The sequence below is a fragment of the Schistocerca serialis genome, chromosome 9 (assembly GCF_023864345.2).
Source record: "Schistocerca serialis cubense isolate TAMUIC-IGC-003099 chromosome 9, iqSchSeri2.2, whole genome shotgun sequence".
Lineage (NCBI taxonomy): Eukaryota > Metazoa > Arthropoda > Insecta > Orthoptera > Acrididae > Schistocerca > Schistocerca serialis.
In genome coordinates, this window is record NC_064646.1 from 244,825,519 (window position 1) to 244,847,515 (window position 21,997).

General features: G+C 39.4%; 2 protein-coding genes across 3 annotated transcripts in view; both read left to right on the top strand.

Annotated features, from left to right (window-relative positions):
* The window catches only part of LOC126419351 (rabankyrin-5), a 599,595-nt gene that overhangs the window by 508,840 nt on the left and 68,758 nt on the right, over positions 1 to 21,997 (top strand). The window lies entirely within an intron of this gene.
* Positions 1 to 21,997, top strand: part of LOC126419352 (rabankyrin-5-like) — a 65,532-nt gene that overhangs the window by 38,487 nt on the left and 5,048 nt on the right. Inside the window, exons 5-6 of the mRNA XM_050086538.1 lie at positions 7,787 to 7,987; positions 14,872 to 15,066. Of these exons, the coding sequence (XP_049942495.1) occupies positions 7,787 to 7,987; positions 14,872 to 15,066 (396 nt within the window). The remainder of the gene's footprint in view (positions 1 to 7,786; positions 7,988 to 14,871; positions 15,067 to 21,997) is intronic.

Consider the following 21,997-nt stretch of genomic DNA (forward strand, 5'->3'; position numbering starts at 1 on the left):
ATTCTCTTCACCATAAGAAAGAATACGAATATAAACATTTTGCCATGTATTCTTTCGTGTTTGCTGCTATCTCATTTAAATCCTGTCTGCCTAATAAACTATGAAACTAGAGTGAGACAACAGCAAACGCGGAAGAATATACATATCGTGTCATGTTTATATTCGTATTATTCTTATGCCTAATAGTGATACAGTCAGAAATGAAGCACGGCAATTGACTAGATTTTTAAATCTAAGATGACTAATTTCTGTGCAGAATTTGATGTACTAAAGAAGTGACCGCAAAGATTTTCAAACGGAGAAAAATTTTCGCTAAACTCTCATTCAGAACATGTTCTATCATATGCAGTCTATTATTTGGTTCTTGTTGATCATTATCAAAGAAAGCAGCAGTGTAAGTAACAACAAATAGCAGTCTCTTGCCATTGTTTCGCTAATGAGACGATTCCTCTTTTTTTTTTTTTAATTGTAAGCGGCGGTAGCACGCACAAAAGCAAGCCATGCCGCGAGCTGCGACATGCCGTAAACACGCACTATCAGAATGCGACAAACAATGCACGACACAGTACAGTAATGCATTTTCAGCTTAGAGTGACGTAAACACCTATAACAAAGAAAACGGCACTTATCAGATCAAAGCAAAATAAGAAATCGATTCAAACCAGATGAAGCACATGAAAAAGGAAGGGTACCCGTATAAATACGGACGGTGCGCCTGACGCATAGCAATGGCTACCTGGTAAACCTTAACTGCTAAGCTTACGACTCGAACCAAACTACTGTAGCTGTATAGTCATTCATTCGACCTAAATTGTGTCTCGTATTACAATGGACCAACTTTGTTTCGATTTGGAGGTGCGACCTAAAACTTTTCTCTCCCCTTGAATTTCGAGTCTCAAATTTCACGTGCGGCTTAGATTCGGGATTTTTTTTTTTTCCTTTATTTCGAGTCTCATTTTTCAGGTGCGGCTTAGATTCGAGTAAATACGGTAGCATCGCTGGCTAGCACACTGCAGGTTGCCTTTCTGGATCCGATCTCCAGCAGAAGTGTGTTATTATGTGTTTATGATTCTTAGAAGTTTCTCAAAATTTCTTATGTTTATAATGTTTTCATATTCTGTAATATTCAACATTTGTACAAATAGCAGCACACTTTATCCAGGAGACAGTTCTGTTCTGTCTGTATATTGGCATCCGTAACAAACATGCTTTCAGTGATACATGCTGTGCTTCATTATGACCCCAACTGTGGATTTGGATTTGTTTGTTGTTACAACTTAAGTTTGGTGGAGATGCAGGGTAACCAAAGTACTGTGGTGCCAGTTAAGCAATGCAAAAGCCATTGCCTATACAGACAGGGACCAGAATACAAACAATACATCGTTCCTGAGGTCTGTATTTTCAGCAGACCAATGGATTCCAAAACAACAGTATGTCAGCTGCACATTGGCATCCATAAGTGTCTTCTGGAAATGCTGGTTGGGAGCTGACAATAGGCTGAAAGGATGTGACCTAGTCACCAATAACGACAAGTAGGATGACATAATATGTTTGGAAAATGTGTACTTCTAAGTTGACAGCAGAGCTCAGTAGTGATTCAAAAGCTATGAAGAGAAGCTGAATAACCAGGACAAATCCTAGGACTAGGAAAAAAACAGTTTGATGGTCAGCAGCAAGTTGCTTGGTGTAAAACCATCGAAGAACCAGGCCCATCATTATGGACAAATGACACAGTCCTACTTACAGAATGTTTTGGCTCTATACAACATTGTAAATCTGTAAATGACAGAAGCTGAGAAAATCGCACACTTTATGAAAGAAGCCAAAGAAGACAGCTCTTTTAGTAAACGATGCCATAACAATAGAGGAATTCATAAAGCGATGCCTGCGCATCAAGGAAATGCAACAGAAGATATTCGTATGAAAGAGGTATGGTTGACTTCTGAACATGGTCCCTCTGACAGTTGTGGAAAACCATCACAGTCTCGCCTCTCTCATATGCTGTTTAGTGAGAGAAGAGATATGTCAGTTTACAGCAGCCAGAACTGTCAGACTGAATACACAAGAGATAGCAGCCACAAAAGTCAACCTTGTACATTGGACGGTAACAGATACTCTTGAAGAAAAGGTGTATCGATCTTCAGTAATAATCTCCGTCACCAGGTAAACGTACAATAAGAATGAGCTTGGCCAACTGAGACATCTGTCACACAATAATCCAGCGTTCGACGTATGGAATTATAACCAACTCCTCCGTCAAGTACAATGCCCTATGGAAGATTCAACATTTGCAAGACAGAGGACAACACACAGGTATCTCTCCTTTGTGGACACTCTGGACACATTGTATGCTACTGTGGAAAAAGAAGACCTTTGGTCAATGTCTATTACACATACGTTGCAAGACATCGACCATCATGACAGCCCTATTGATGGCAGTCAAAAGCAGTCAATTGTAGTCAACCTGTGGAATGAAGTCCATTGTCTTACCCTTTATAAGATCACTTCCCCCCATGCCAAATCCATTCCCTTCCACCATACAGAAATATCAGCCTCTTGCCTAGCTGTCCAATTCAGGAAAACTAAGTGAAATGATTATCTGTAGAGCTGAATCAACCACAGGTGAAATTCCTCCATGGATGACAGTTACTAAGATGACAAGAAATCTCATCATTGTCAAAATTGACAGCCAACCTGTTAGATTACTTACTGACTCACGGACTTCTTTTTCTATAAATGTCGAACATTTTATCACAGCCAGGGAGAGATGACTATATTCAAATATGAAAGTGATTGTGCTGAAGGTTGTAAATGGGAAATACATCCACTTGATACGAAAGTGTATTGCAAGAATAACTGAGAATGACAGAACACAGCTCTTTGAATTTGTCATTTTAACAGAATGCAGTCATAACAGTATTCTCAGATGGGACTTTAGTTTGCCATTGAAGATCTTCTCATCTTGCCATCATCAATGAAACAAGTTCTATTCACCAGTCTAGATGCTCATTTAAACTGTCGTTCTTATGTCAGTTGCAAAAAGCTACTAAGGCTCACAAGAGAAACCTGCATTCCAGTGATGATTATAAGCATTGCAAATGATCAAGGAAAACTTTGAGTCACTAATGGTTATGAGCAGCCACATCTTGTACCTGAAGATATGTGCATAGGAACAGCCAAACCAGCACAGGATAGATAGCTCACAGTCATCAACAAAGAATCATACTTTGATCCACTGCATACAACATGTGGAGGAAGCTACTGTGAAACTCCCAGTAGGATCTGACCTTACTGTGCCAGTCTGATACTTCCAAATCCAGAACAGAGAGAACACAGTGCAAGTGGCCCATGGTAAAACTCCACATCAATACTAGGGATTACCCAACAATTATGCAGCCCTCAGATAAGGTGTCGCCGGCTGAATGATGAGTAATTGAGAAGGAAGTGGAGAAAATGCTGCAAAATGACATTGTTGAACCTCAGAGACTCTTGGTCCACCTCTGTAGTCCGTATGAAGAAGGAAAGCACATGGCATTTCTGCATCAGATATCAGTGACTTAAACAGAATCATGGATAAAGGCAGATTACCGAGGCTTTGCACTGGTACACTAAACCTCTTGAAAGAAGCAAAGTATTTTTCAACTTTGGAGATGGAGATAAGCTGCTGGCAAATAAAGGTTGACGAAGTTGACCGAGAAAAGACTGCCTTCATAACACATGATGGCCTTTGAGAGTTCAAAGTTTTGCCTTTTGCATTGTGTAATGTCCTAGCTACCTTCAAGCATATGATGGACAACCTTCTTTGACACCTTCAATGGATGGCACATCTTTGCTATCTGGATGACATTATTGTTTTCTAGAAAACATTTTAAGAACATCTAATCCCTCCTGACAGTTATGTTGAAGTATTCAGACTACAGGCTCCTTTCTGAATCCAAAAAAGTGCCTCTTTGGTACCCAAGAAATAAAAATCTTGTGGCACCTAGTTAACGGCAATAGTGTCCATCCTGATCCAGAGAAAAGAAGAGCAGTCGCAGATTTCCTGATTATTGATCACATTTATGACGTGAGAAGTTTTCTTGGAATATGCTTGTAGTACCGGTGATTCATAAAGGGTTTCTTTACCAGGGCACATGGTTTGCAAAAGCTACTGCAAGGAGACTACAAATTTTTCTGGGACAAGGTGCAATAAAGGTCTTCCATTGTCCTTAAAGGGGTGCTAACATCTTATGCATTCCTAGCATTATGTGACAAGAATGCTGATACACAGCATCACACAGATGCTAGCAGTTATGGGATAGGTGCAGTTCAAGTAGAAGTTCAGGAAGACCCTGAAAAGGTGATAGATATGCTTCCAGAGTACTCTCAAAGTCGGAGATTAATTACTTACCATCGAGAATGAGTTCCTTGCAAGTTTTTGGGCTATCAAAAAGTTCTGGCCTTATTTATTTGGCAAACCTTCCACTGTTGCAGTGGATCACTATTCTCTAAGCTGGTTGATTAACCTGAAGGATCTGTTGTGTTGTCTGACAAGATGGGCACTGAGGCTTGCTTTGAGTATGATGTCAAAGTGATTTACAAAAAAAACACAAACACAAGGATACCAAATGCCTTTCAAGGAATCCATTAGTGGAACATAGCACTGTGGATGAAATCACAGTCCATCACTGCATTAAATGACATTGCTAAAACCATAGCAGCACTGAAGAGAGAGGAACCAACCAAAGAAGTCCAGTTAATAAATGAAATGTGATATAAGAGGAACTAAGATCCAGTGGGATAAAAAAAGTTGCTCATCATCCCAGTTCATCTACAGTCAGCTATCCATTAGTATGTCCATGATGCTTCAACATTGGTCACCTGGGATTCTTGAAGACTGTAGACATGACCAGATACAGGTCACACAATCCATTACACTGTGAGTCGCTGTAAGCAATGCCAGTGACGAAAGCACATGACACAGTTACCTGTGGAGCATCTGATGCCACAGCAGTGCCATTTAACTTGATTGGAATCAACCTCTTGGAGAGATTCCTAAAGCCAACAAACAGGAATCAGATAATAGTCCGCACTGACTATCTCACTTGTCATGTTGTCAACTAAGCTATTCCAACTGCCAAAACTCTGAAAATTGCAAATTTTCCTTCTAGAAGACATCATTTTGAAGTGTGATGATCTGTGATCGTGGAAAAGTTTTGCAGTAGAGACTAGTATCAGAGATAATTTCACATTGCAACATCACCCACAAAATGACAACCACCTACTATCCACAGATGAATGGCCTCTCTGGAAGTGTCAATAATATGTTAGTAGATATGTCCTGTATGTATTTTGATGTTGAACAGAGAGACTGAGATACAGTACTGATCATCATAAGCATATTTAAATGATGGAGCTTATTTAAATGATGGTATTAGGCACAATGGGACTGCACACTCATGTTCTGTTGATATACCTGATAAGATGTCAGCCACTGTGCAAAGGGTGGTTAGTCCTTTTTTTTTAAGCACTGTCTTTAGTTTCTCACTACTTTCATACCATGAGAACCTGGGACCAAGCTGATTTTTTTCTGTCACCTCTTCTATCAATTGCAGTTGCATGTAGACTGGTTTCCCTGAACACTCTAGAGCTTTAATAATAGAGACCAAAAATGCATAATGAGATTTTATGTATGCAATGTCGTTGGAAATTGTTGGGTCCTTTAGCTGAAGTAATGCTCGCTGTTATATTCCATGGTCTGTAGCCACGTTCCCTAGTGAGTAAGTATGGGTTTTGGTGGAAATGGTATGTTGGGAAGTTCCTCTTGAAATAACTGACTTCGTGTAGGTGCCTTAATAAAAACCTTCTTGATGGTTGAAACTAGCTCATGTACATGTGGAAATTCGAGACGTATCATCTCAGCTTCACAACTCATGGCATGGGCAAGAAATGTGATATGGAGCAAGACTATGTCAAATACTTTCAACAATTTAACAGCAACAATGTCCGCCCCCGGTAGCTGAGTGGTCAGCGTGACAGAATGTCAATCCTAAGGGCCTGGGTTCGATTCCCGGCTGGGTTGGAGATTTTCTCCGCTCAGGGACTGGGTGTTGTGTTGTCCCAATCATCATCCTTTCATCCCCATCAACGCGCAAGTCGCCGAAGTGGCATCAAATCGAAAGACTTGCACCCGGCGAACAGTCTACCTGACGGGAGGCCCTAGTCGCACAACATTTACATTTTTAGCAACAATCATGTATGCAGCTGCATCAATGTTGATTACAAGTAGTTTATTTTCATCTAGACTGTTGGGGAAAAGTAATTTGAGGGCTTTATTAACAAAGTGAGCAGTTGTTTCTTGGTTAGTCTTTTTAGCTCCTTGCTGCATATCAGACGAGGTGCAGAGCGAGTGTCAGGATCTAACTTTCTAACAATCAAATTAGCCACATATTGACCTTGTCTGTCAGTTGCCTCATCAACAGAGATCCACATGTATGAATCATCTATATCTTCCCTTATCCTGCGCAATGTATTTTCGTATGAAGTATCTAAATAGTTCTTTCTCAGTGACAGTATTTCTCTAGAAAACTTTTGAACTGGCTATTTTCAAGTGCATAGGATGGTATGTTTTCTGCTACAATGGCTCGACACAGGTCAAACTGAAATTCGTTTTTTGTTTGTTGCATTTGGTTTAGTTACAAACATTTGTTTAAAGCTTGTTTTATTTTTCAAATTTGGCTGGTGTTTAATCCCTGCAACATGCTGACTTAAATGCGACCTCTGTTCAGAATGTACCTAAAAACGAAAAGAAATGAGTAATACTTTGTGGAAGAATTTACGTAAGTGATCTACAACCCAGTTAATGCTATATATAATGACCTGGCAAACAATATTAGCAATAACCTCAGACTTTTTCCAGATGGTACAGTTATATACAATGAAGTGATATCTGAAGAAAAAACTGCTCAAATATTGTCAGATACTGGTAAGATTTCAGAGCGATGCATAGATTGGCAACTTGCTTAAATGTCCAGAAATGTAAAATTGTGCACTTCAAAACAAAAAATGCATAATATCCAGTATTGGCAAGTCACGATTGGAGTCTGGCAACTCATACGAATACGTGGTCTTAACCGTTTGTTGGGATATGGAATGAAATGATCACACAGGCTGAGTCTTAAGTAAAGCAGGTGGCAGACTGCTGTACATTGGTAGTATTCTCGAAAAATGCAGTTGGCCTACAAAGGGGATTGCTGACGAAATGCTTATGTTTCCCAGTATATGGGAAGGATAAGTACTACAGCTGTGTGGGACACATACAGAATTGGTCCAACAGCCAACGTTGAACTATGCAAAGAAGTCCAACACCAGCAATCACGGCATTGTTTGACCACTTGGAAAGAGTCACAGGAATGCTGCGTTGGCCAACTATTGAAGATAATGGCAACCGTCCTGAAAAAGTGTATTTAAACAACTTCAAGAACCAGTATAAAGTGAAGAATCTTGGAGTTTGCTATCTGCTACAGCATACTACAGAATACTGTAACATCTGCATAAATAAGACTAGGCTCACGCACAGAGGGATTTAAGCAGTGGTTCTTCCCATGCTCCGTACGTAAATGGAATGGGAAGAAGCTGCAGCATGCGGTACAGTGGCGAGAATCTCTGCCATGCACTTTGCAGTAGTTTGCAGAATATGGATATTATAACTAGAATATAAGATTTGTGTTTTCAAATTAAAATTTTGCAACATTAATAATTTTCCAAATATGATCATACTGTATTAGAAATTTGTTTTGATGTGCAGGACATCCAGGGCAAAACAGCATTACATGTAGCCATAGAAAACCAACTTAATGGTATCGTTTCACTGCTGCTTTGTCATCCTGAACTAGACTTAACTGTAAGGGACAAAGCTGGCCTAACACCATTTGCTGCAGCTCTCAAATACCGTAATTATGGAGTAGCACAGGCCATTCTCGATCACATGCCTGCAGCAGCTGAAGAGGTGAGTTAGATCCTTAAACCATAAAAAATTCTAAGACATAGGTTTGCATTCAGTGCTAAACCTGTGCATTTGGAATGGGAGCCTCCCCTGTTCCAAATCTTCCTTGTTCTGCAGCTAAGTAGACTATCATCATTTGCTACAAATATTGTGAAATTTCAAATATAAAATTTATTTTAGCTGAAACGGTAGTTTAGTTATAAGAGAAATGAAAGTATTGGTTGTGTGTATTGGTCCAAAAATGTGTTGTGTTAGGCAACATAAGATCAGTTGTTCTGTAAAAAGGAATTTTAATGACACATAAGAATGAGTTTATTCACAACAAGATTTTTTACATTTACTTAAAAGATGGTACTAGGAACAGCACAGCGACTCTTAAGCCCATATTCCCAAGCAAAGTCCAGTCCAAGCCCTATCAGTGTTCCATCTATTTACGTGCCATCTGAGTAGTGGCACCTCAACTGTTGATAGTAATGTTGCACCAGATAGGCAGTTTCTATGGTAATGTTAGGTGGAGTCACTACAAATTGAAAAACATTCAGTATTCAAGTTTCTGTTTCTTTTCTTGGCTCCGTTATTGTTGATACATATTTTAGTCTGCTTCTTTGAGTGAGGCAGACCATATTATTTACAATAAATATTCATTTATAATATTTATAACTTATTATTAATTAAATTGAATTGATGCAGAAAATTCATGGCTAAACACGACTGAAAATATTGCTTAGTTTTCAAACAATGCCATCCTCTGGAGCTAATACTACATACATTATTAAGGCCTGAAGAAGAACAATGATTTTGAATTATATAAATGGGTCATTTGATTACCACGTCACCATTCTTCAGTTGGGGATGGACATTTTTCAAATGATGTAGTAAATATAATAAGTCCTAGTAAGTTACCTTGCAACTTGCAAACAGTTAACATTATGATTTTGGTTCCCTTTTTAAAAGTAGTAATCATTTTCTCATTGCACAGATGTACAATGAGGTGACAAACTATGGCATACCTCCTAATATGCTGAACCTCCTTTTCCCAGTGTAGTGCAGAAACTCAATGTGGGATGGACTTGACAAGTCATTGAAACTCCCTTGTGGAAATACTGACCCATGCTTCCTCCATAGCTGCCAATAATTGTGAAAGTATTCCCAGTGTAGGATTTTGTGCATGAACTGACCTCTTGATTATGTCCCATAAATGTTTGTGGGATTCGCGTTGGGTGATCTGGGTGGCAAATTCATTCACTTGAATTGTCCAGAATGTTCTTCAAACCAATCTTGAACAATTGTGGCCTGGTGACATAGCACATTGTTGTCCATAAAAAATTCCATCGTTCTTTGGTTGCAAAGGGTCTCAAAGTGGCCCAACATAAGTGTTTCCACGCAGTGATTGGTTCAGGTGGACCTGAGGACCCAGTCCATTCCACATAAACACAGCCCACATCATTATGGAGCCACCACCAGCTTGCACAGTGCCTTGTTCACAACCTGGGTCAATGGCTTTGTGGGATCTGTGCCACACTCGAAGGGCCTCATCTGACCAGGCCACGGTTTCCTGGTCGGTGAGGGTCCAACTGATATGGTCCGAAGTTCAGGAGAGGTACTACAGATGATGTCTTGCTGTTAGAAAAGGCACTCACATCAGTAATCTGTGGCCATAGCCCATTAATGCCAAATTTCGCTGCACTGTCCTAATGGATGCATTCATTGTGTGTCACACATTGATTTCATGCAGTGCTGCTTACCTGTTAGCACTGACAACTCTACGTAGATACTGCTGCTCTGTTGTTAAGTGAAGGGTGTCCATCACTACATTGTCTGTGGTGTGAGAGGTCCCTGAACTTTGGTATTCTTGACACTACGGATCTCAAAATACTGAATTCCCTAATAATTTCTGAAATGGAATGCCCCCATGCTTCTAGCGCTAACTACCATTTACCATTCAGGGTCTCTTAATTTCCGTTGTGCGGCCATAATACAGGGTGTATATGACCTGGGACATCCTGGAGATCTGGGAAAAACACAGGAATTTTTTCATCCAGGAGAAAACCGGGAAACACCTGTATCCCGCTACTGCAGAATAATACTTCACCAATAAAACATAAACGAGGGAAAAAAATGAAAATAACTTAAGTTGCAAAGGAAATGTGCCATATACAACAATGACACACAGTGTTCATGCAAGCGCCTGCCAACAGCAAAATGTGTCAAAGGCTTTAGGAAGACTATGCAATGCTTCATAACAAGAAATTGCCTCCGATGAGCTTGAAGTCACAACTGTTTACATTAAATTCGTTTTAGCAGTTACGAGTGGGCCCATGCGCATGCTCAGTTAAGTCGCGTTTGAGTAGTAGATTCTCCCACTTCCGGCTACAGGAATGTGGCTGTTGGCTGTGCAAGCAGTCACAGCAAGCAGCTAGATGCTACCAGGAAAAGGGGGCACCAAATTCATATTCTTGAGGAAAAAAATTTGTTTCACAAAACGCCTAGCATCCAGCGCATGTTGGTCTATCGGTTATTCATATGATTTTGAAACGCATCCCTGTTAGTTTTTGAACATCTTTGAACACATTTTAAGTTGATTTCTGAATGAATCATAAGTTGATTTTTGAATTCATACATAGTGTACATGATGTCTCTGTCAGGAGAATCCTCGTCACATTTAGAAATAAACTTTCCACAGACAAAAGGGTCGGGGCTATACGAGGTGAGTGGAGTAAATCCGAAGGGATGAATACCACTCGCTGTCTGATTATGTGGTTGATTGGGTTTGCGAATGATCAACGTTGTTATAATTACTATGGAAGTCCATAGAGTCAGACTACCAGAATGGAAATAAACAACTAACAGGAATAACAGGTGAGAAAGATTACGTATTATCTTCTCAGTCTAATCAAGAAAATGAAATTTTGACAGAAAATTTTTGGTCAGATCACTACACTAGTAAGGACCAGTTGCACAGTCCCCGGCTAGCAGCCGTTTAAGTTTTATTCTGGAAGTAACGCGGAAAATGTGTTGTACGAACATGTAAAACGCCTAACCAGAGAATAATCGCTGGACAACTAAACCTGATTCTGGCAGAGTTAGTGAAGTGTTAATGTTTATACCACATCTGACACCAAAGGTAAATGTATATGATCGCACTTCTGGTCACCAATTGTAAACGTATACGGGGTTTGGGAAAGGAGGGAGGGAGGGAGGCAGTTGTTACATATGCCTCATGACAACAGGATGCAGGAGGTCACGTGGTCAGGATTAGAGAGTGGGCATCCATGGCTGCCATTAAATGACAAAACAGGAAATTAGGTACAATAACGAGAATATATTTCCAGGTACGGTACACAAAGGGTGCGCCTAGGGTCATAAGTTACCAGATGTAGGCCAGTCTAGGAGGTCAAACAATTAATTAAAATGGGCAACGGAAGGGGAAGCGGTTCATGTTAACTTACATTGGTGGCCGGTCGTGAAAAGCAGATCCAAGAAGACGTCTGTTCTGCTCGAAGTCTGGATTACAAGAGAGAGTAGCAACTGTGTTCTGCACCACACACCACTCCAGTGTCCCCACATGTGATCGGTATCCCTCTCTCGCTATTGGCTAAAACTAGTGGTGTGAATTCACTAGTAGTTTCAGCAGAGGGCTCAAGGCATCTCTTGTCTGCAGCTTTAACTGGACAGAACTGCCTCGGTTTTGAAAGACAAGCGACTTGTCACGTAGGCACGGCGTAAGTTACTCAGGGAGAACACTTGTAAAGATCTGACTGGGCCCGTGAAATAATTTTAGGGATCCCTAAAATATTCATTGACTAGCTGCCATCATGTACAGAAATTAATCAGCGAACAAATTTGACAGTGGCAGGAATAGCTACAGAATTGGTGATGACAAGATTGTTTGTTAGAACGAGGAAGGAGAAGAAACGGGGACATCACGCAAATTATGGAAGAATGAGACGACTCCAAATTTATATAAAAATTTCGTAATACTACGTTTTGATCTCATGCTTAAGAAACTGATGCGTATGAATGCAACGTGAAACTATTTCCCAACATAAAGCTTTTTGCTTGTAGTAGGCCTAATAGGCATTTGATATTGGTTCTTCCTGAATTATTTTCTGTCGTGTTATAAAAATGACCATTTGTGCCAAAACAATCTCATTTATTTGGCATGTGTTACAAAATTGCTGCAATATTAGAATGGCCTATTTTATTTTATCCAGCACACAGTGACAAAATAGACGTAATCTGATTGAGAAACCACACCAGTCTTGGGTAGTATTTCAGTATTAGATAACGACGTTTCGATTTTTCATGTAGCAAAAAGTTTCACGGACTTCAATGAGGTAATAGATTTTTTTGCAGAAAGGAAAGCATGCCATGTAAAGCTGTAGCAAGATTAGAGAGAAAAAATGCTAGGAGCTAAGGATTGAAGAAATGTGTACTTTCTTGCTTGTCTCTTTGTCTTTATTGGTTTATGTATCCTATATTTAATTCTGTGTCACACAAAACAGCAAGTTAATAGCTAATAGGCAATAAACAGTGCCAATTTTTTGAAGGCTTCTTGTTCTCCTGATTACAAATAATCCCACCTGCTATTAATTGCGAGTTTGGTGGTTTTTTTTTTTTTTTTTTTTTAAAAAAAAAGTGGGGCAGGTTGTCAAACCGGTCGACTGGAAGCAGGAGAGGCACCACAGGACGTTTCAGTTTTCACTGTCCTGAATATAGTTTGATGGCATCCATTACAAAATATACACGTTTCAATTCCACAGAGTGAAATAGAGTGACGTGCAATAGAAGAATGATGTATGAAGAGGCGTGGCACTGCAATGTGACACACTTAAGACCAAATAACATGTCTTACATTTCCTCGAACATTTATGTTTTATGTTTCAGACTTTTCAGAAAGATGTACGCTACAATATGAACATTTTTTGAAAATTCAATTTTTTTTTATATTGACCCATTAGCAAATATAGTAGATCCGGGGCTGATGGGCAGAGCAGTCTGAGTTATAGTGGGTAGTCTCCACGTGACACGTGTTTACATTTAGTGATTTTACTGTTTCCCCTTCATTTACTCTCACATCACATGAAAGCAAAACGGATATCTGTGGCCGGGAGCTATCAAGTGAATTAAAATACATTCACATAGTTACGGAAGGCTAAAATATGTTATTAGTTTTCAGATTTTATTCTATTTCCACGTTTCTGACAGTCAAGCATTAATCACCTTGCAGAACAATGAAGTTATTTTTATGTGTTTGCAATAGGAATTTGACTTTTATTAACCTTTTCCGCAGAGGCAGTCAATGTATTTGAAATGAAATGTTTAATTCCACAGTACTGGCTAGTTTCAACTGTTCGCTGCATTTCAAGTGCACGTTTTCATCTTCTATCACATATGGCATTATGCCATAATAAAGAACCAAACATGTTATAATACAGTACAGGTGCTCCAAGAAAATTTACATCCCGAAAACCACACTGAAATTTTAATACCAGGTCGAGGTCTACTTCATTGGGAATTCGGACATATGAATGTGCACTATGTAGTTTAAATGTGCACATTTTAGTATGATTCACAAAATTCTGATGCTGTTGGAGTATCCTCTGATGGCTTGTTTCTTTTATGACATAATGTATGGTCTTCCAATGTTTTACATATATCTGGGCTTCCTACATCATGGTAGCTGCACAATCGTGGTGTCGCCTGTTATCTGTGCTCTCTGCTGAAACTGCTGAAATGAACCTATTTCTAACAGGTCGAGGGAAAACATTACAAATGGTGGTTTGAAAAGCGTTACTTTCAAAGTAAATTTCCTTTTATGAGAATGTACCATAAGTTTCTTAAATCACAGAGCATTTGACTCTCATTTAAAAATCAATTCTTTGATGACGAGGGATTTAGAATAATTTTGAGCCTTGAAGATCAGACACTTATGTCATTAAAAATTTTACTCCACATTTGTGTGATATATCTTAAAGTGTAACATGCGCAAAAAAGATCAACATTATATGCGAAAGTTTACCTTCTCTTTCAGCTTATTAACCTTAGAGACCAATACTATATGTGAAAGATTTTCTTTTCTTGTAGCAACACTATGTATATTAATTTAAACTATTAACTTTCCCTGTTTGTGTGTTCATGCTACTTAACAGTGATGTTGCTGTTTGCTGACTACATCATGTGTCCTATGCTCTGAATATCCGCTGTCATCGGCTGGCGAGATCATGTGATATGAGCTATGACTGACTTACAAAAGTGCATCTCAATCTCAGTTTCAATGATTTGGAAAGTAACATGCAGTGTTTGAGGGAATTCCAATGTATACTTTCATAATAGGAAAATACGCAGCATACATGTTGCTGCACATCAAAAGATACTTCCAAAAGGTGTCTTTTTCCCTGAGTTTCGTTTTCTAAAGTGCCAGGAAATACTATGCCCGTGTATAAAACCATAACCATTCAAAGGATTGATAAGTTTTACAGTTCCGAGGGAAAAAAATACTGTCACTTAACACTGAAAAAGTGTGTTTTCACCAGGGGGAAAGTGTAGTTTTAACCGGTAAATCTGGGAATATTTTTTCCTTGTCTGCATATACACCCTGTAATAACATCGGAAATCTTTTTACATGATGCACCTGAGTACAAATTACAGCTTTACCAATGCACTTTCCTTTTGTACCTTGTGTACGCAATACTACCACCATCCGTATGTGCATATTGCTATCCGATGACTTTTCTCATCTCAGTGCAGTGCAGTATGAATTAATATAGATTGCAAAAGAAAAAAAAAAAAGTAGATATTTATGGGTGTTTATAACAAAGCTTTTTTTATGTTGTTGCCATAAGAAGAACCTTTGTAAATAATGATAGTTTTATTATTATTGACAGTATGATGATAAGGGCCAGAACTTTCTGCATATTGCTATCCAAAAGGAAGACATGGAGACCATACTTTTTCTGCTTTCAATCCAAGTAGACGTCAACTCAAGAGTGCAAGATACTAATCAGATGCCACCATTGCAGCTCGCTGCAGCTGCTGGATCAGAAACACTTGTCAGGTCCCTGATGCTTGCCGGAGCAAGGGTAAGTAATGGAGCCCACATAAGCAGTCCATACTGCTGGGCTGCAAACATAAAAAATGCAAGCTCTCTTCTTAGTTTATGTATAATGTGTTTCTTGCATTCTCAACAAAAGTCAGTAATGATGATATTCTCAACAATAATCAGTAATGATGCAAACATTGATATATTCATTATTTTCATTCAGGTTTCCTAGACATATTTATCCATACCCACTGCTACGCTGTTAATCTTAGTTTCTCCTTTTACACCTGATCACATATCCTGCCTTTGGTAGTTGACTGATTTACCAATGGTTTTATCCATCATATTCTTCATCATTTATTGACCCCACAGACCACTATGCTCCCCACAGACCACCATGCTCCCCACAGACCTCCATGCTCTGTTACAATGACACCATCCCAGAAGGTCACACTGAACATTAATGTTTTCAGTAATTACCCTAAATTACTGAAGGCACAGTTCCTTTTAGAAATACATGACCTATTTGATTCTCCTACCCAACTTGCTCTCCATCTCTCTCTTCTCATTGGTAGTAAGTTAAATCCTAATTATCCTTTCTCATTCCCAGTGTGACAGTGTATACGCAGAACTCAAGAATCATTCCTTAACTCTTGAGTCTCCTTTCTAACCAACAACAGTTCCCAGACTTCCACCATCTACATTTTTTCCGCAATCTATATGCCAGTCCACTCAAAATACCCAGTGATGGATGGTTACTGCTCTCCTATTGAAAGGATCTCTGGTCTTACAGATAAATGCCTCAACATACTATGTGCAACCTACCTTCTTGCGTCAAAGCTTCCTCATTCATCTGTCTGCAGTTATGTCACTTTACCAAGGATGAAGGTTCAAATTGCCAATCAACCATCCAGACTTTCGCAAATGTGGAGATGCTTGCTTTGAGAAGCACACGGCCAAATTCCTTCCCCAGTACAAGCTTGCACTCCATCTTTAATCTGTAATTGGTTATTATAACCTAGTCTTACTGTTATTTCTTTACTACATGGCAATATGTCACTCTGCAATAGTACCAAACTCATGTGACTGATAATTTATTTCTAAATTGAACTGTCATCAATAAAACAGATGAGGGTCTCACAGTAAGTGCTTAATGTAACCATGGTCTGTACAAACGGCCTTGTCTCAGTGGCTAGAACTTTGATGGGTGACTGTCCAGGTCTTCCAAGCACTGTTGGCAGTTTGTGTACACTCAGCCATTGTGAGGCCAATTGAGGAGCTACTTGACTGTGAAGTAGCAGCTTTGGACACAAAACCTGCCAACGCCCAGGAGAGCAGTTTGCTGATCACATGCCACTCCATATCCGCATCCATTGACGCCTATCGGCTGAGGATGACATGATGGTTGGTCGGTACCTTTGGGTCTTCCGAGACCTATTCCAACTGAGCTTAGCTATGTAACCTTGATGGTGAAATAGCAGCAATAAAGCACCCCTAAGCCAATCTTAGTTCATGAAGAAGAAGCAGAATTTCAGAGAATTGTAAATACTGACTCAGTGACAATATTCTGAGAGAATTTATATGATGAAAAATGGGGAGTAGTTCACCAAGTGGGCACACACTTTTTTTCCTAAAAGATTTGTTAAAGCTTTATGAATCTAGCTTTCCTTTCCATTGGATCAAGGACCATTAAGTGGAATTTGAGAAAAAATCTGGTATCAGATTATCTCTAATCTTGACTTGCTGTGTAAATAGTATTACAAAATTCTTCAGCATATCATCAAAAAAGGAAAAACTGTGTACTATGCTCAAAAAATTCAAAATTTAAAGGATAATACGTAGAATTATTTGGCATAAAACAAATAAGCTCAGCAATGCAGATAGCTTGGACCAAGACGACAACAACAATGAGACAGCTGACAAGATAGTCAGATCACAGGCAAATTTAATGAAGTCTTCCTAACAGTAGCTGAAAACATGGGTACAAAAAATGGTTCATTGAAAGCAGGTCCTATAAACTTGAGCTAGGCAATGCACACGAGGTCTGTTCAAAAAATTCTGGAACTTTGACCATAAAATTTTTTCTACACATAACTTGTACTTTCTGTGCATGGTCTCCTATAAAATACTCTCCTCCACAATTGATACACCACTCCCAATGCCGTTTCCATTTCTGGAGCGGTTGTGGTACAACTCTTGGTGGATTGTGCGATGTGCAACCTATGACTTCTCTTTTATCTCTTCTATCATTACAAGATAGAGTATGACAGAGCACTGAAAGACCTGAGTCGCAACAAGGCCCCGGGAGTAGACAACATTCCATCGGAACTACTGACAGCCTTGGGAGAGCCAGTCCTGACAAAACTGTACCATCTGGTGAGCAAGATGCATGAGAAAGGCGAACTACCCTCAGACTTCAAGAAGAATATAATAATTCCAATCTCAAAGAAAGCAGGTGTTGACAGATGTGAAAATTACCGAACTATCAGTTTAATAAGTCACAGCTGCAAAATACCAACTCGCATTCTTTACAGACGAATGGAAAAACTGGTAGAAGCCGACCTTGGGATAGATCAGTGTGGATTCCGTAGAAATGTTGGAACACGTGAGGCAATACTGACCCTACAACTCGTCTTAGAAAATGGATTAAGGAACGGCAAACCTATGTTTTTAGCATTTGTAGACTTAGAGAAAGCTTTTGACAATGTTGACTGGAATACTCTCTTTCAAATTCTGAAGGTGGCAGGGGTAAAATACAGGGAGCGAAAAGCTATTTACAATTTGTACAGAAACCAGATGGCAGAGTCGGGGGGCATGAAAGGGAAGCAGTGGTTGGGAAGGGAGTGAGACAGGGTTGTAGTCTCTCCCCGATGTTATTCAATCTGTATATTCAGCAAGCAGTAAAGGAAACAAAAGAAAAATTCGGAGTAGGTATTAAAATCCATGGAGAAGAAATAAAAAATTTGAGGTTCACCGATGACATTGTAATTCTGTCAGAGACAGCAAAGGACTTGGCAGCGTAGTTGAACGGAATGGACAGTGTCTTGAAAGGAGGATATAAGATAAACATCAACAAAAGCGAAACGAGGATAATGGAATGTAGTTGAATTAAGTCGGGGGATGCTGTGGGAATTAGATTAGGAAAAGAGACGCTTAAAGTAGTAAAGGAGATTTGGTATTTGGGGAGCAAAATAACTGATGATGGTCAAAGTAGAGAGGATATAAAATGTAGACTGACAATGGTAAGGAAAGCGTTTCTGAAGAAGAGAAATTTGTTAACATCGAGTATAGATTTAAGTGTCAGGAAGTCGTTTCTAAAAGTATTTGTACGGAGTGTAGCCTTGTATGGAAGTGAAACGTGGATGATAAATAGTTTGGACAAGAAGAGAATAGAAGCTTTCGAAATGTGGTGCTACAGAAGAATGCTGAAGATTAGATGGGTAGATCACATAACTAATGAGGAGGTATTGAATAGAATTAGGGAGAAGAGGAGTTTGTGGCACAACTTGACAAGAAGAAGGGACCAGTTGGTAGGACATGTTCTGAGGCATCAAGGGATCACAAATTTAGCATTGGGGGGCAGTGTGAAGGGTAAAAATCATAGAGGAAGACCGAAAGATGAATACACTAAGCAGATTCAGAAGGATGTAGGTTGCAGTAAGTACTGGGAGATGAAGAAGCTTGCACAGGATAGAGTAGCATGGAGAGCTGCATCAAACCAGTCTCTGGACCACAACAACAACAACATCATTACAAATCTTCATCCTTTCAGTAAGGTTTGCAATTTTGGAAATAAGTAAAAAAAGTCTACACTTGCAGGTCTAGCGAATATGATGCATTAGGCAGTACAGTGATTTCGTTTTTTGTGCAGTAGTCACTAACAAATGTGGTTGAATGTGCGGGTGCGTTATTGTGATGCAAGAGCCATGAATTGTCTCACCATATTTCATGTCATTTCCTTGTCACATTTTCTTGCAGGTGTCACAACACATGCCAATAGTATCGTCTATTAATAGTTTGTCCCTGTGTTGTGAATTCATGAACTAATCCTTCAAAACTAAAGAAAACTATGAGCATTGCTTTGACATTTGACCTCACCCGATGAGCTGGTTTTTGGTCTTGGATAACCTTTCCCAACCCATTGTGAAGATTAAACCTTGGCTTCTACATCATAACCATAGACCCATATCTCATCACCAGTTTTGTTTTCTTTTGGATCGCGCAAATGAGAACGAGATGTTCCTTAGGAAAATTCCAAGATCTTAGGATATCATCACATGATCCAACTGAAATGTTAATTCTTCTGCAATCTCGAGGACGGTCAGTCTTTAGTTGGCAGGCACAATTTTGTTGTAATTGCTGACATGAGCGTCATCGGTAAATGTTGAAGGGCGTCCTGAACGTGGGTCATCTCTAACTTCTGACTGGCCATTTTTAAACCATGTGAATTATTTGTAGCACAGAGTACGGCTTAAGCCCTCATCACCGTAGGTTTCTCGAATCATTTCGTGTGTCTCTGTAAAGGTTTTCTTGAGTTTCACACAAAATTTAATTCAGACGTTTTGCTCCTCTAACTCAGCCATATCTAAATTCGCAAACTTTGTGACACAATGGTCTACTCAATATAGTACTGAAAAATAACTAACAGACATGCAACACTGAAACTTCCTGCAGTTACACATCAAAAACAGGCATGTGCATGGATCCCAACCGCATTTCACTCCAATAAACCATTGCCGCGAAATTACTGAGACATGTTATTTCTGCACCAGCCATCAGTTTTGCCAGCTCATCTGTTAGACATATCACAAAAAAATTAGGACACTAGAAATTAGTAACTCCTTTTGCTATGATGGTATCTCAGCCACAGTATTAAAATCTTGTGCCAACTTGGTAGTGCCACACTTTGAGTTAACTTTGTAAGCAATCAGAGTCAAGGTGTATTTCCTGAAAGACTGAAGGGTGGAGTAGTAACATCAATGTATGAAATATACTAATAAACAAAAATGGCAATAAGAGACTGACCTAATCATGAACTGACCCATCTCCTTACTGTACTCTTAAAGATGTTTGAGAAGATGGCTTATAATAGAACATTGAACCACCATTCTGAGAAAAACATTTTCAACAAGGGATTCTCTACTGAGAGGGAAATAAATAATCTCACAAACTAGATTCTTGTAGAGGTAAGCAATAAAAATCACCTGTTGACATTTTTTATGATCATCCTAAGGCCTTTGTGTAGATCATAACAAATTGCTAGGGATTGGCATGGCTTTAAAGGCCTTCTCTTTTCAAAGGTAAAGTTATACCTTAACAATACAAAACAGTGTTGCATTAGCAAATGATGCAATAAGAATAAGATTAAGTTTGGAATGAGGTAACAATAATGGCAAGTTTGGAATGATGTAACAATAACGGTACTGTGCCACAGGCCCACTTCTGTTCTTGGCCAGTACAAATTATTTACCTGGGACATTGGAGGACTTCCTCATTGGTGCACTTACCTTTCCAATAGTCAAGATGATTGTCATCCAAACAATCCTCAGTTTTCATTTTAATTCTGTATATGACTCTCATTGGCAACTGCGATGCATGAGTCATTAAGAAGACTGTACCATAGTTCTCGCATTTTTCTGCCCTTACAGTCTTCAGGTTTGTGTAGATGACATTTTCTCGAAATTGCACGTTTAAGATTCACAGGTTCTACACACTAATTTGAATAGTGACTCCATTGCCACTACCCCCAGTGATTTCAGAAATTCTGAAGAAATGTTATCTATCCCTTCTGCCTTATTTGATTGTAAGTCTTCCAAAACTCAGTTAAACCCTGACTCTCAATACTGGATCCCCTGTGTCTTCCTTATCGACCCCAATTTCTTCCTCCATCATTTCTTCAGACAAGTCCTCCCCCTCGTAGAGGTGTTCTGTGTACTCATTCCATCTGTCAGTTCCCTTATCTGTGTTTAACAGTGGAATTCTCATTTCATTTTTAAATGTTTACACTCGTTCATTTAATTTCACCAAAGGTTGTTTAGAATTTTCTGGATGCTGAATCAGTCCTTCGCATGACCATTTCAGAAAAATTACATAGCTTCTGTCTGTGAGGGAAAATGTGTACAAAGTTGCTCAGGTGCAAAGTGCATTTGTAGACTGCCAAATATATCGGTATTCGGTTTTGAAATTTTAACATGAAAGTCCTCTGGGTAAAGTACTGTGTCATATTGTAAATAACCTGTAGACACAGGTGGAGGCCTCTGTAACTGTGGTCGAATCATTGGTTCAATCAGTGATAGTTATTTAGAATATAATGTGGTACCATATCCAGAAAACTTTGTTAGCTCACTCTGGCCATGGAAACCTGAGCACTTACATAAATACTAGCCTGTTCCTGTAGCTTCGCTCAATATGTATATTGCACAGATTTCGTCCTCTCTTCCCTGTGTGTCCACCACTTCTTCCTCCCGTCTCTCTCTCTCTCTCTCTCTCTCTCTCTCTCTCTCTCTCTGTCTGTCTGTCTGTCTGTGTGTGTGTGTGTGTGTGTGTGTGTGTGTGTGTGTGTGTGTGTGTCTGTCCTCCCTCCTCCCCTTTATGCCCATCTCAATCTATCTCCAGCTGTGTACCCATCTCTACATGCAGGTGCTGCAAAAACGGGTAGATAAAGCAGGCCCATACTACTTCAAAAGCAATTTCTTGCCCCTGATTTGTTGGATGTCCTGGAAAGCAGGTCTATAAGGCAGGCTGATACTATTCCCACACAACACACCTGTTATACAAGGCAGTCTATACAGCAGGGGGCTGAAAAAATTTTTGTTGCCTGTATCCCGGCTCTTGTTGAAGTTAGCGTGTAAACCCTACAGTGCTGATACTCGTGAAGTTTGCTGTTTGTATACAGAAGATTCAAGGCTTTCAAAGAAGAGCATGGATATACAAATATCCATCTTTATATAGATATATGTAGGATGTATGTA